General features: G+C 37.2%; 1 protein-coding gene across 1 annotated transcript in view; it reads left to right on the top strand.

Annotated features, from left to right (window-relative positions):
• EFNB1 (ephrin B1) overlaps positions 1-15,000 on the top strand; it is a 119,664-nt gene that overhangs the window by 73,929 nt on the left and 30,735 nt on the right. Inside the window, exon 2 of the mRNA XM_053699039.1 lies at positions 10,802-11,079. Within this exon, the coding sequence (XP_053555014.1) occupies positions 10,802-11,079 (278 nt within the window). The remainder of the gene's footprint in view (positions 1-10,801; positions 11,080-15,000) is intronic.

Raw genomic sequence — 15,000 nt, 5'->3', positions numbered from 1 at the left:
TAGCTCTGAAAATATTTTTGAGAGAGGTCAGAAAATGGAGGATTCTTTCCTCTTGCCTCTTTTGGTACTCTACTGTTTGGACCTTCAGTGGCTAATTGTATGGAGGTAATTGGTCTGATGGTTGCTTCATCGGACATCTCTTGGCTCGATTCCATCTGAGAGTTTGCTGTTATGCATGTTCAGATAGTGGACCGGGGATCTTGTGGCTCTGTCTAGGAGGATAAATCTAGATCTGTCGAAATGAGTTTCTTCCCTGTGGATCAGAGAGGGGAATTAGTGGTAGAGCGCTCGCTTAGCTTGCGAGAGGTAGCGGGATTGTTGCCCGCATTCTCCAGGATCTTTTGGTTTTCTCAGGAGCATCTGCAATGTTCTGATGGCTTGGCCTCAGTAGTTTTATCCACCTGGTTGGAACCTGGAGTTCCTTTGCCATGATTGGCGTGGAGTAATCATATAAGGAGTGAATACCGGGAGCAGACTTCTTGAGCAGTCAGATTTTTCATCCCGGAGAGTGAGCGCTTCTATCGGAGAGGTCTCCAGGTTTACTCTCAAATGGGGGGTGCTGGTGTTGGAGATGGCTGTACGCCAAGCTTCCAAGTCATTAAAGGTCAAGAGATCAGCAGGCTGATCTGTTAAATATCCTGGCGGTTCCTTAGGATTTCAGTCTGACATCCCAGTTCCTCAGTTTACTCTTCTTTCTTGAGTCATTGCTTGTATCAAATGGGAGTGAGCATCGGTATTTTAATATTTCCTGCATAGTCTCGCAGGATCTGGTGTACAGACCTAGCGGAGATGTATTTCTTCCACCTTGGTGGTTGTTCCAGAGGAAGGACCTTTTAATTCAGGTCCATTCTTTCATCGAACTTTCGTTTTCTCTGAAGCTTTCGGCTTGGAGATTGAATGTTTAGTTCTGGCTAGCGTGTTTTTTTTTTGTGTTTTTTTATGCGTTATCCTTTTTTTACACAAGTGTCTGGCGGATGTGCCAGATGTGTAATCTTTTTGTCAGACCCTGGTTAGTATCAGGCCTGTGTTTAGGTCTGTTGCTTCTCTTGAAGTTTTAAGGTTTTGCAGCAGACTCACTTTGAGCCATGGCATTTCCTAGATTTTACATATTTTTATCTTGAAATTTTTTTCTTTTTTACTATATCTTCTGCTCAGTTAGTTACTCTCGGATTTGCAGTGTGATTCGCTTTCTTATTTCGGATAAGGTGGTTATTTTTCCTAAGTGGAAATTTTGTTTGGGAATATGATGTTCCCTCTATGTCCTCATTTTTATATGTTGAGGAACGTGTGTGCACAATTTGGATGTTGTGCGTACTTACTATTTTTTTTTTCTTCTATTTTTTGGTTATCATCTCTGGATCAGAAAACTACTGCTACTTCTCTTTTCTCTAGTTGAGAAGATTATTTTGTTTGTTTTCAGACTGCAGGGCTGCAGTCTCCTGGGAGAGTTATGGCTCATTACATGAGGGCTGTCTTTTTATTTTGGATTTTCACAAATTAAGCTTTTGTGGATTGTTTTTGCAAGGCTGCAACTTTGTCTTCCTTGCATACTCTTTCAAATTTTTTTAATTTGATTCTCTTGCCTCGGCTGAGGCTTTTTGTGGGAGAAAGGTTATTCAGGCGGTGGTGCCTTCTGTTTAGGTCTACCTGTCTTGTCCCTTCCTATTCATCTGTGTCATCTAGCTTGGGTATTGATTCCCAACAGTAATTGATGAAGCCGTGGACTCACCATATCTTAAGAAAGAAAACACGATTTATGCTTACCTGATAAATCTATTTCCGGATATGGTGAGTCCACAGCCCTGCCCTTTATTTCAAGACGGTTTTTTTGTTGTTGTTTTTTTTAACTAATCCTCAGGCACCTCTACACCTTGTGTTATTCCTTTTTTCTCCATTTCGCTTTGGTCGAATGACTGGGGAGTGATACTTAACAGCTTTGCTGTGGTGCTCTTTGCCGCCTCCTGCTGGCCAGGAGTGATATTCCCAACAGTAATTGATGAAGCCGTGGACTCGCCATATCCGGAAAGAGAGAAATTTATCAGGTAAGCATAAATCGCGTTTTCTCATGGTGTGCATCAGAAAGAATGGCAAGCCTCTGAGTCTGCATCATTCATTAGTCTAATTTGCTGGGACCTACTCTCCCTCCTGCAAAACTTAGTAGCTGTTTGTGTACTGCACAAGTAATCATACACTTTTCTTACCCTTTTGGTCCTCCACAAACCTGTAGTGCAGAATAGCCTTAACTCTTCATCTCATTGTATTGTTTATTGTTCTATGAACAGATCACCCTGTCAATGTTACTAGACTGGCTCAATACATCGTTCAAAATTTTTTATTCTCTGCAGTGCTTCCTCCTATACAATTTCTAAATGTTTTTCTAAGTTCAGACCCTGTCACCCTTCTATTTCCAATCTATATAATTGTGTTGTAATAGATAATGCATAATAGCTTTTTAGCTTATAATGATGTTCTACTGTGAAGTTAGTTATCCTGTGGCTTTTAACTAGGTCCTCCACTTCTCACCACACAGTACCTTCTCTAATTTATACCTCACATAACTGTAGGATCCATTGTATGTTTGGGTTTGATAATTGTTTCTAGAACAGAATATAATTTTATTTTGAAGGGATATTAAACAGTGCTCCTTTGGTAAAAACAAAAATGTTAAATCAAAGTAAACATAAAAATGAACAGATTGTGTAAAAAAAAAAAAAAAGGGCAAATAACTTCATTTCTTGAAAAATTAACATTTAGAAATTCTCAGTGTAGCCCCTGCCCCCAGGATAAGAGTGGAGAATTTTGAAAACCTAAGTTTTTACTCCCTGTTATCTAGTCTATTCACTAGCCTAGAAGTTTTATGACATCACATTATAGGGCTGTGACAGGAAGCAAAAGACACTGCACAAATGTAGCGCAAAAAAATACAAAGCTTTGCCATATGTATTCATCTATATAAATGGATTTTATCTTTTAAGTATAAGCAAATGTTTAGGTTTTTTTTTTTTTCTTGTTTTTTTTTTTCTTGGTTTTTTTTTAATACAATGATGAAACAGACTATTTAACATCCCTTTTAATAAAATTTGTTGGCATTTATTCATTGGCCCCTTGACTACAAAAGTGCAGTGTGGGGATGCTCCTTTGAAAAGACTGCCCTGATGTATAATCTTGTATCAGTGCACTCTGTTTCTTGTTTACATACAGTATAACAGTTTCAAGTAATCGCTCCACATAGACGTTCCTCTGTATAGTGACCAGGTGATATAGATATATATAGATAAATAGATGGATAGATATAGATATCGATATAGATATATATAGATAGATAGATATTTTTTTTTTTAATGGCCAAAGTACATTTTAAGTATTTGGTTTGCTACATGTCAGTTGTTAGTTGTCCTCTGGATATTTACCCTATACAAATAAATCTCTATAAAAGTTTAAGGGATAGTCTAGGTAAAATTAAACTTTTCATGATTTAGCATGCAATTTTAAGCAACTTTCTCCTTTACTCCTATTATCAATTTCTCTTCATTCTCTTGGTATCTTTATTTGAAAAAGCAAGAATGTAAGCTTAGTAGCCGGCCTATTTTTTTTTAAGAGGCAGTCTGTAATAGCTTAGAAACAGGCAGAAGTTTTAGAGGTTTATATGTTATAAAGTATATTAATATAACAATGTTGGTTGTGCAAAACTGGTAATGGGTAGTAAAGGCATTATCTATCTTTTTAAACTATATAACAATTTGTGTGTAGACTGTCCCTTTAATGCAGCTGTTGCCAACCAGTCTCTTGTCCTAAACCTTTGTGTGCTAGAAGCAAGTCCAGCTGCTGTGTTACTGCTTTGGCCAGGAACGTTAAGGTTCTGGCCAGTGACGGTGGTTAAAAATAGAAACCAGGTACAATCTGAAGAACACAATCATTTTAAAAATAAATTCCTTATGTGGGCTTCATAAGGCCAGAGGGTCATGGCTCAAATTCTTCTACATACATCCCAATACAAAACCATTCAATGTATTCTAAAGACAATCGTTTTATATGGCTGGCTCCTCAGTTTTGTAGGTGTTTGCAACTCATTTGTCAACCCGGTTGTTTTCATTTCTGGTGTAAAATTTTATACATACATTATCATTATTTTATTATGGTTTAAAACATCATTTTATATGTAGTTTTCCTGCAATATAAAACCATTCCCTGTATTCTAAAGACAATAGTTGTATATGATTGGCTCCTCAGTTTTGTAGGTGTTTGCAACTCATTTGTCAACCCGGTTGGGTTGAGATTTTCTTGTTGGGTTTATTGTTTTTTCTCACCTTTTGTGCTGTTGTTTCCATGGCTTGCGTCTACTTGTGGGATGGTCTTGAATCTTACAAGGGTTTCAGGTAAGGTTCTGGAGTGGTGGAAGAGGATCATTCACTGGTTATTCTTTAAACCCCAGTGTTTTTTGTTAGTTGTCCCTTGCCCCTTTGCCAATTGGCTTCTCCGTCCCACCCCCTCTGTGCCAGTCTTTATATGGCTGAATAGGCCAGGAATGTAAGCTGCATTACATAGCTTTGATCGTTAACTTCCCCACTTCATGAGGATAAGGGAGAGGTAGGGGGAGCAGAGATGGTTGCTTGTTTGGATTCTCTCATATGCAAATGACAGGCTTTGAGAGCCATGGAACGTAATGAGATAACACGGCTTTGGAGACCCCAGAACAAATGTGGAAATCCTAAAACAAAAGCCGAGCTGGGATGTGAAAGGGATTTATCAGGCGGAGGCTGGGGGGGACCCTTGTTTTCCCCCTCCCGACACACACACAACAGATTTCTTTCCCACCCCCAACAGAGCCAAAAGCCCTAAGGATATGCTAATTCAAAGTGTTAATATTCATGAACTTGTCAGACAGAGGTTCCTGCCTGGCAACTTTCTCTCCTCAGTATTGTTATGTAGGGGTATTAACGCTTCACATGCGGGAGTGTGTTGCATTTTTGGATTGTTTTACCCAAAAAGGTGTATTGGTATGACCTTATTGTTATTAGGCCATTGTACTAGGCTTATTACAGCCTACTGGTAACCCTGGGTTTTGTTTCTAGGTAGTGCTGTCACCTTATCTTAATAGTTGTATTTCTTTGCTTGTTTCTTTTATACACATAGGTTCACGCACGTCAACACACACATTAAACACACACATTTATCAAACGGCTTGTGAATCCGGCCCTGCAACAAAGCAATTCTTGTTTACCCAACTCTAAGGGATCATTTTTCAGACCTCACAAATCCCCTCTTCACCTTTCCCATCAGAAAACACCTCCTCTAACAATAAGAAAATTGGGGCTTGCCACCTGATAGCTCTCCCAAGAAACCATAGAGAGAGGAATGTGCCGAGCTAACTTGTTCCTGTGAGACAGTCTTTGTATTCTGTGTCTGAATCTAAAGGGGGACGCCCTGTCAAGACTTTGTGTCCCTTCCCCCAGAGACTGCAACATATATATGTTTGTGTGCACTTTTTATTAGAATTACTTTTATTAACAAGCCCTATGACTTTCACTGACTTTAAAGGGACGTGAAACCCAAATTTTTTGTTTCATGATTCAGATAGAGCATGCAATTTTAAACAACTTTTCTCATTTATTTCTGTTATCTAATTTATTTATATCTAATTTGTTTTGTTCCTTTTGTATCCTTTGTTAAAAAGTATACCTAGGTAGGCTCAAAAGCTTCTGATTGCTGGCTACCTTTTGTCATTGGCTTTCAGCTAGCTCCCAGTAGTGCATTATTGCTCCTTCAACAAAGGATACCAAGAGAATGGAACAACTTAGATAATAGAAGTAAGTTGGAAAGTTGTTTAAAATTGTATGACCTTTCTGAACCATGAAATACAATGTGGGGTTTTATGTCAATTTAAACTTGTGAGAGAAAAAAACTTGCTAGCTTAGGACGGCGTTGTATGACCACACAATGAGCATGAGATTGCTGTGCTTGCACCTACGTGTGAGACTGCACCTCCAATACAATGTTAAGATCATTTGTAATCGCACTCATCCAAATTTTAGTTTTATACACGTATGGGATTTCTCTTGCATTAAAGTGATCTTGTTACTTTGTAAAAGCTGACCAGTGCTAGCATAAATGCAAAATATTACTCTTAAACAATGGTTTGTATGTATTTATGGTCATGTAAAAAGGTGTTGTAGCTGTATATTGACACCATTTTTATTTAAAATGGACTAATGTTCCGTATTACAAGGTTTTTTTTAGTCCCAGACTAGTAAGAAAAAGTATTGGATGAGTAAGAAATTAGGCTTTTTATGTTTAACCTTGAGTGTAAAAGTTCACCCACCCATCAGTCTGTCTGTCCATCTATTGAAATGTGTGTGTGTACTCCATATACTGTACGATAGAAAATCAATTTGGCTGCAGCTGCAAAGGATGTTTGATATCTTGTGTTTTCTCAAATGGAACCTCTGCAATTTCATCTCTTGGTTCAGAACAGCAGGCTTTATAGGGATCTTATATATATATTAGTATTTTAAAGAGAAGTTTTTAATCTATATTTTGTTTATAGATATAAGTAATCTAAATCCCACCTTCTGTGGTCCTGAAGTACTGCATCAATGCGCTGCTTGTGAAGAGCTTTTGTAATATTTAAACAAGCTTTCTTGGTGAACTGTATTTCCAACTTTTCTGGTAGTAAATAATTTAAACTTAAGTTGTTTTGACTTCATGGAAATCCTATTAAGAAGGTCTGTGGCTCATCTGCATGGTGTTTGCCCTCTCCCCCTTTGTGCATCCTCTGCTGGCCATAAACACTGATCAGTTTGCAGCACCTCAGTCATCAAGGTCAGAAAGAAGATTGCAGTATATCCCTTGATCTCTAAACCCTGACCCTGATGTGATCAAAAATAGAAAAAGGTTTGTTCTATTTTTAAGTCATAAGAAACAATGCAGATTTGTGCTAAATTCCCACCTGCAGTTACTTTCCAATACAAAAATAACATGTTCTCTGTGTGTTTTCTCTTGGTGCCAGGGTGGATTTGATTTAAATCAAATCAATTTAAATCATGAGTTACTCTAAACCACAATTGAAATCATAATTTAAACCTCTAGTCATTATGACTTGATTTAAATCATGGTTTTCTACAGAATGTTTTCATTTTTAAAAATAAAACCTTTTTTAGAGTGGTCTTTCAGCTATATTACAAAATTACTCATTTTAGTTTAATACCATTTGAAATACACAGATAATTATGAAATTGGGAGATGAACTATCTCCAGTTTAATCACTATATTAAATTAACTTTTAAGATGTACTTTATTGGAAGAAAAATAATAATCTTAACAATTTAAATAGTTTTATTTAACTAAAACAATAACATTATAGGTTTCACTTTTACTGCTTGCCCCTCCCTCCTCACCCTTGGGTCCTTGTGCAGATCTATTGCTTTCCAAACAATCTTATGTTCTGTAAATCCTTTATAGAACTTTAAAATTTCTGTTGTATTTATGTCTCTACAAAAGTTATCTCCCAGATGGACTACAACCCTCTAGTAAGGGATTTAGAGGACTGTTCTTTCTTTCTTCTTCACAGGATAAAGCTATTGCATCTGCTGCTAAATGTAATTTATTAGGACACGTTATCTATATCAGCATTTGGAGAATTAAAGGGACAGTATACACTCATTTTCATATAACTGCATGTAATAGACACTACTATAAAGAATAAGATGTACAGATACTGATATAAAAATCCAGTATAAAATGGTTGAAAAACGTACTTAGAAGCTTTCAGTTTAGCTCTGTTGAAAAGGTAGCTGGAAAGCCCACTGCAAGTGGCAAATCAGACACTCCCCTCTCCCCCTTCTTTTGCATATGAAAAGACCCTTTACACAAACAGGCACAAGCTGGAGAAGGTAGCTGACAGTATTCACATAACACTTTGGGGCTTGGTTAGGAGTCTGAAAATCAGAGCAATGTTATTTAAAAATAAGCAAAACTATACATTTTTAAAAAAAACAAACTTTATGGGCTATATAAATAGATCATCTACAAAACATTTATGCAAAGAAAAAATTAGTGTATTATGGCCCTTTAAAAGGACATGGAATCTGTTTTGCGTTCAAGATTCAGAAAGAGCAGGCAATTTTAATGTTTCTAATTCAGTTGTATTCTCAAATTGACTTTGTTCTTATGTTATTCTTTGTTCCATAAAATACCTAGGTAGATAGTGTGTGCATATCTATTGAGCTATATAGTGGTCGTTTTGCAAGAATGCTTTTAAGCACTAGATGGCAGCAGTGTTTCCACACTGTATAACACTGATTAAAGAATTCTTGCTAAATTTCTGCCATATGGTGCTTCAGACATGTGCACACTCTTGAGCCTACCTACTTGCTTTTCAACAAAGGCTACTAAGAGAACACATTAAATTTGATCATAGGATACTACGAGAACACATTAAATTTGATCATAGAAGTAAATTGGAAACTTTTTTTTTTTATTATTATTATTTAATTGTACACTCTGAATCATGAAAACATTGGAGTTTCATGTCCCATTAAAGGGATATTAAACCTATTTTTTTTATATTTCATGATTTGATAGAACATACAATAAAAAAAAAAAAAACTTTCCAATTAACTTATATCTTTTCTTCATTCGCTTGGTTTCCTTTGTTGATTAAACAGTGTGGTGAGCCAATAACATGAGGAAATGTGCATCAACTAATCTGCAGCTGCTTGGCCTTCCTGGGTATGCTTTTCAACTAAGGATACCAAGAGAACAAAAATAACATAATAGAAGTGAAATGGAAAGTTGTTTAAAATTGTATGCTCTATCTGAATCATGAGAGGGAAAAAAATAAGTTTCATGTCCCTTTAAGGAACGGTCGAGCCATTTACAAACCTATGATCTATGCTGGCAACGAAAAAAAGGATTGCTAGGAGAGAGCATGATATGGAAGGAGGATAGAAAGAGGAATCGGATGATGAGGGAATGAAGACCGTGAGGAAGAATAGGAGCCCATGAATAAATCACATGACATTTGGATGGTGGGCGTTTCAGGTTGCTGCATTTTATGTAAAGGGTTATCTAGGCAAGTGTTAAATAACTGCAAAAGTGGTGTACCACAATGATAATAAGGGTATCACTTGGCACATACTAACCTTTTACCTCCCCAGAAGAGATAATATACCCACACAGTATCTAAAGCACTAAAGTCTTTGTTATGATTAATGGGGCTTAAACAGAATTGTATCAGGATCTTAAAGTATTTGTTAACAAGTTTAAACCTTTCCATGGTGAAACTGCACTCTCTTAAAGCAATTATGAAGGCAGCATTAGTCAAACAAACAAAGATATGCTTGAATACAGCGTTCCAGACAAAAAGCAATAGGTATTGATTTTCACAAGCTGGAAATAGGACATTTACGAAGGTGGATTGACTTTCTAAAGAACTGATTAAACTGAAGTTGTTTAAAAGAAAATAACACTGACATGCTATGTTGAACCCTTTTTAAAATTTCCCTTTACTATATGTTCCCTTATATTGTTGCTGACTTCTCATATCCCAGATCCCTAATTCTCTTTGGTATGAACTGCTTTATGCAGGGTAATTCTGTGCATGCGTCAGGTTTCTTGTTTGTTTTGTCCTTTGCTATGTATATTGAGCAATTTATAGATCTACAGTGCGACTGAACTAGGTAACACCTCATTTTGCAGGTTGCACAATTTAGGCTGCTGTAGAGGCGCATAGCCTGCGGGATGCAGACAGGTTTGATGAGTCACAGGTGTACCTGTCGGCATTCACAGGATGGGCTGTCTGATCTAGTTGTATAAAATTCCAGGCCCTTCTACGTATTTTTTCTTTCACATTTGCTTTACCCCGTGCAGGGAATAAAGTCCCTGCCACAAAACGCCCACTGCCCCTGTGCTCTTTCTCTAAAATGATTTAGTCTTCATCTTTCCCAAGGCAAATCCTAGGAAACAAGAAGCCTTGCCTCCTAAAATTCTTGTTCTGGCTTTTATTTAATTTCCCTTTTTAGAAGTAATATTTACAGACTAAAAAGCAGAATACTCTTTCAAGATTCAGGCTGATCTTGAAAGACAAAGATAATCAAGACACAGTCTACAAAGCAAGTAACTTATGGATGGCAGAACAAATGCAATAATGTGTTGCCTGTTTTATAGCTTATCTTCCATCTGTTTACACTTGCCCTCCCCTAGGTGTATTTTAGCTGCTTGTATACTGGTAGCATTCACCTGATGTTTAAGGGGTAGAACACAGAGGGTGTGTGCTGCATCTTTCCTGTAGGATGCCAGCTGCCCATAGTGCCTGTGGCATGCCAACGCCCCTCTGTCTCTCCACAGTTTTTGTTCATGTTGGGTGCTGTCCAAATGCCAAACCCCGTTACAAACGCCTACAGCTTGTCGCAAGTTTCTGGGCTTTCTGCTTCCCACTTCCTTGCTGCAGGCATCTGATGTTCTCATGATATTCTTACTGCATCACCCTGGCTTATTCATGCATTCATTCTTTATTCTGTTCTACCTTTCCCGATCAGTTAAATCCATCAGATTACAAAGGAACATACTCTACTCTAAAGCTTAGGAAAATTGAAAGTGTTACAGGGTGGGGTTCATACTGAAATGGAAAAAAGTTGTTTGACAATACAATTGCAATTCTTTTCTATGCAGTAAGTTAATGGTATAATGTCAGCAGACCTTCACTTTCATCATACATTTGCATTGTGGTATGTGTAGTGGAAAGGGGTGGGGTTATTTTTTTTCATGAATTGCCAGTATTTCATTGTCCTTTTCTTATTTACAGGTTTGTGGCTGGAAAGGGGTTGGTCATTTACCCTGAGATTGGGGATCGTTTGGACATTATATGCCCCAAGAGGGAGCAATCAAGGCCTTATGAGTACTACAAGCTCTATATGGTGCGGAAAGACCAAGCTGAGTCTTGCAGCACTGTGATGGACCCAAATGTGCTGGTGACTTGCCATCAGCCCGAAAAGGAGTTCCGCTTCACCATCAAGTTTCAGGAATTTAGCCCCAACTACATGGGCCTGGAGTTCAGGAGACATCAGGACTATTATATTACATGTAAGTGTATGTGCCTTGTGAAATCTTCTTGTCATGAAATGGTGCTATGAAAGGAGAAGACATAGCAATGCTTTGTATACATAGTAGTATTATGGCTTACAGATTCCAGTTTTCATTGTATGTTTAGAAATTATGATCCCCCACAAAGTCCAGGCAGATGTTTTAAGGTCTGGGGGCAAATGGATTCTGCACCATTTCCAACTGCCAGTTAGACAGCTAAAAGGATATGAAACCCAAGTTTCTTTCTTTCATGTTTCAGATAGAGTATGGGCTTTTAAAACAACTTTCCAATTTACTAAGATTGGCAAATAAATCTTTATTAAAGGGACAGTCAACTCCAAAATTGTTATTGTTTTAAAAGATAGATATTAGCTTTATTAGCCCTAGTCTTGCATAACCAAAAGTTATATTAATACACTTTTCACCTCTGATAACCTTGTTTTTAAGGCTCTTCTTACAGCCCCATGATCACACAACTATTTATTGACTTGCATTTTAACCAATTAGTGCTGTGTCAGCCACAACTCCACAGGAGAGAGCACAATGTTTTCTATATGGCACACATGAATTGACAGTCTCTTGTTGTGAAAAGCTAATAAAAAAGCATGTGGTAAGAGGCTGTCTATAGTGGTTTAGAAACAGGCAGAAATGTTATAAAGTATATTAATATAACAATGTTGGTTGTGAAAAGCTGGGGAATGGGTTGCCAGCGTTATCTATATTTTTAAACAATAACAATTTTGGTGTTGACTGTACCTTTTAAAGGAGCACCATTGCACTACAGGAAGCAAGCTGAAAACACAGGGGGGGACCAAAACATGAGGTATATATTTGCAACCACCAATCAGTAGCTTGCTCCCAGTAGTGCATTGCTGCTCCTGAGTCTACCTAGGCTCTTTTTTTTAATTCTTCCAACAAAAAGATACCAAGAGAGCAAAGCAAATTAGATAATAGATGTAGATTGGAAAGTTGATTCAAACTGAATGCTCTAACAGAATCTTGAAAGAAATCATTTGTGTTTCATGTCCCTTTAAGTTCTGAACATTCACAAAATGTCATATATATGATTGGCCATATTTTGTAAGAAATGTAGATTGTGATAGCTTATCAGAAAATTCATTCGTAAATATCTATTTTGAGATGCAGTATTTGCTATGCTTAAAGGGATATGAAACCCAAACAATTTCTTTTGAGATTCAGACAGAGCATACAATTTACTTATTATAAAATGTGCTATGTTCCCATGATATGCGTTGTTGAAGAGATACCTAGGTAAGCATCTGAAGCACTACATGACAGGAAATAGTGCTCCAGACATGTGCCTGCTCCTGAACTTACGTCCTTGCTTTTCAACAAAAGATACCAAGAGTAAAACATGTGATAAAGTATGTGATAAATGTATTTAATCATGTTAAACATTTAATATAAAGGGACATTCTAGTGCAACAAAAATCTATGCCTTTTAAATTGTTATAGTGCAATTTATGCATTATTGATGCTCCATCTCTGAGTTTAACCCCTACAAAGATTTTAAACACATTCAAAGACCTGCTTGGGAGCCACAGAGAACTTGCTGTTCCTAAGCAGGAAGCAGACCATAGCCACTAACAGCGACAGTCGCACTGCCCCACCAGTTAGTGGCTGGGTTCAGTTCAGCAAGTGTACCACTTTGTTCTAATAAAATAGACCATGCAATTATTTCACTGGGCTGCCCATATAAGAAGATGCAAGAAATACACAAGAGTCTTTGCTAAATAAAATGTAGCTTTTTATTTTGACTTTAATTTTGTAATTTGCTCCCCTTTGACAGCAAACTTAAAATACCTGTAACCTGTATACGCATAGTAAAAATGTGCATTCCATTCATTTTTTTGCTTACCCTTAAAGGGACACTAAAGTCAAAATTAAACTTTAATGATTCAGATAGAGCAGCAATTTTAAACACATTTCCAATTTACTTCCATTAACAAAATGTGCACAATCTTTTTATATTTACACTTTTTGAGTCACCAGCTCCTACTGAGCATGTGCAAGAATTCACAGAATATACGTATATGCATTTGTGATTGGCTGATGGCTGTCACATGATACAGGAGTTGAAATTTACATAACTTGTCAGATAAAAAAATCTGATATTCATTTGAAGTTCAGACTAAATGCTGCTATTCCATTATATTTTTATTATGCATTTGTTGATTATGCAAATCTACTGTATTTACTGGTCCTTTAACCTTTTAAAGCCGTTATGCCGTTCTATTCCGTCATAATTAGACTGGGCTTTAAAGCCGTTATGACGGAATAGAACGTCATAACTAACGGCTGTCCTGAAGCCTTCTGTGCTTCAAGGATTTAATCGCGGTCTGGAGGGCGTTCCTAGGATTGTAGGGACGCCCCCCAGATGCGATCCAATAATTGAAATCTCGCGATCGTATGCACGATCGCGTAGTTTCAATTTGTCTACATCGGAACAGTTGTTCCGATGTAGGCACTTTAACCCTGTCACGAAAGGGTTAAGATTCCCACCATAGACTGACCTTTTTCACCTCCCCTCCCATAAAGCAAGAAGTGTTTGATGTGCCTCTAATACTTGGGACACTGAACCCAATTTTTTTTTTTTTTTCGTGATTCAGGTAGAGCATGGAGTTTTAAGCAACTTTATAATTTACTCCTTTTATCACATTGTCTTCATTCTCTTGGTATCTTTATTTGAAATGCAAGAATGTATGTTTAGATGCCAGCCCATTTTTGGTGAACAACCTGGGTTGTTCTTGCTGATTGGTGGATAAATTCATCCACCAATGAAAAAAAGTGCTGTCCAGAGTACTGAACAAAAAACCCGCTTAGATGCCTTATTTTTCAAATAAAGATAGCAAGAGAACGAAGAAAAATTAATAGGAGTAAATTAGAAAGTTGATTAAAATTGCATGCTCTATCTGAATCATGAAAGAAAAAAATTGGGTTCAGTGTCCCTTTAACAATTTTTTTCATGTTTGCAGAGCTTTTACAAATCATACACCTGTTGATTATATACTGTGTGTCTCTAATGACCCTTTAAACTTTTAGCACATTCATTATATTGATGTTTTCTTTCCTACACTGTATATCTAGTGGTTTGTTCTCTTATGAATCATGACTTTTACAATGCACTCTTTTATGGCCTTTCTTTATGTCACCAAGGAGCTGATATCTTGAACTTGAAACATCCCCACAACAAACTTAATGACTAAACCATTATTTCCTTCTTATTTAAAATATTTATTGCTTTTAATTCTGATGTGTAAAACCTGCTGGCACAGCAGCGCTGATCACAACTTTACTTTGTGAGGCTAGGACCCAGCTACAGTAATGGTTTCTGCAACCTGGGTCACTCCTAGGTTTATTACAGCCCAGGGCACTTTAATAAATGTAAGCCCTTCCCCCACACAGCAGTAATTATTTTATTCCTGTGACTGTGGGAACGGCATGAAAGAATGATTCAGTAACAAATTTGCTCTGGCTGTGGAGACACTGGCAGTGTGGTGTTTACATTTTCCTTTAGTACAGCTGCTTGTGCAGTTAAACTGATGCCCTAATGAAAAATGTAAATGCTCTAGTTTATTAGAACATGTCATGTTTGTCATTGTCATGTCTCTTTCTAACCATGTGGTTAGAGGGGATAAACTGTTAGCTACAGTCTTGCTCAGAGCTGTAGGACAGTGCATCATGGACAGACGGTGAGCCAATCAGAAATGGCTTAGACTTGTAACTGCCAGTCGCTAGTTACATTTATCCACTTTGTGGGAGCTAAACACATGCTTACATAGGGACACTAGTGTTATAACCAATTAGAGCATTGTATTTAGCATTAGCATGCCTTTTTTTTAAAGGAGTATTTGAATCTATTTAGCAAAGAATGTATTTGCACTCAATACGATTTTGATA

The sequence above is a fragment of the Bombina bombina genome, chromosome 1 (genome assembly GCF_027579735.1).
Source record: "Bombina bombina isolate aBomBom1 chromosome 1, aBomBom1.pri, whole genome shotgun sequence".
NCBI classification, from domain to species: Eukaryota; Metazoa; Chordata; class Amphibia; order Anura; family Bombinatoridae; genus Bombina; species Bombina bombina.
This window is presented reverse-complemented; position numbering and strand designations above follow the sequence as displayed.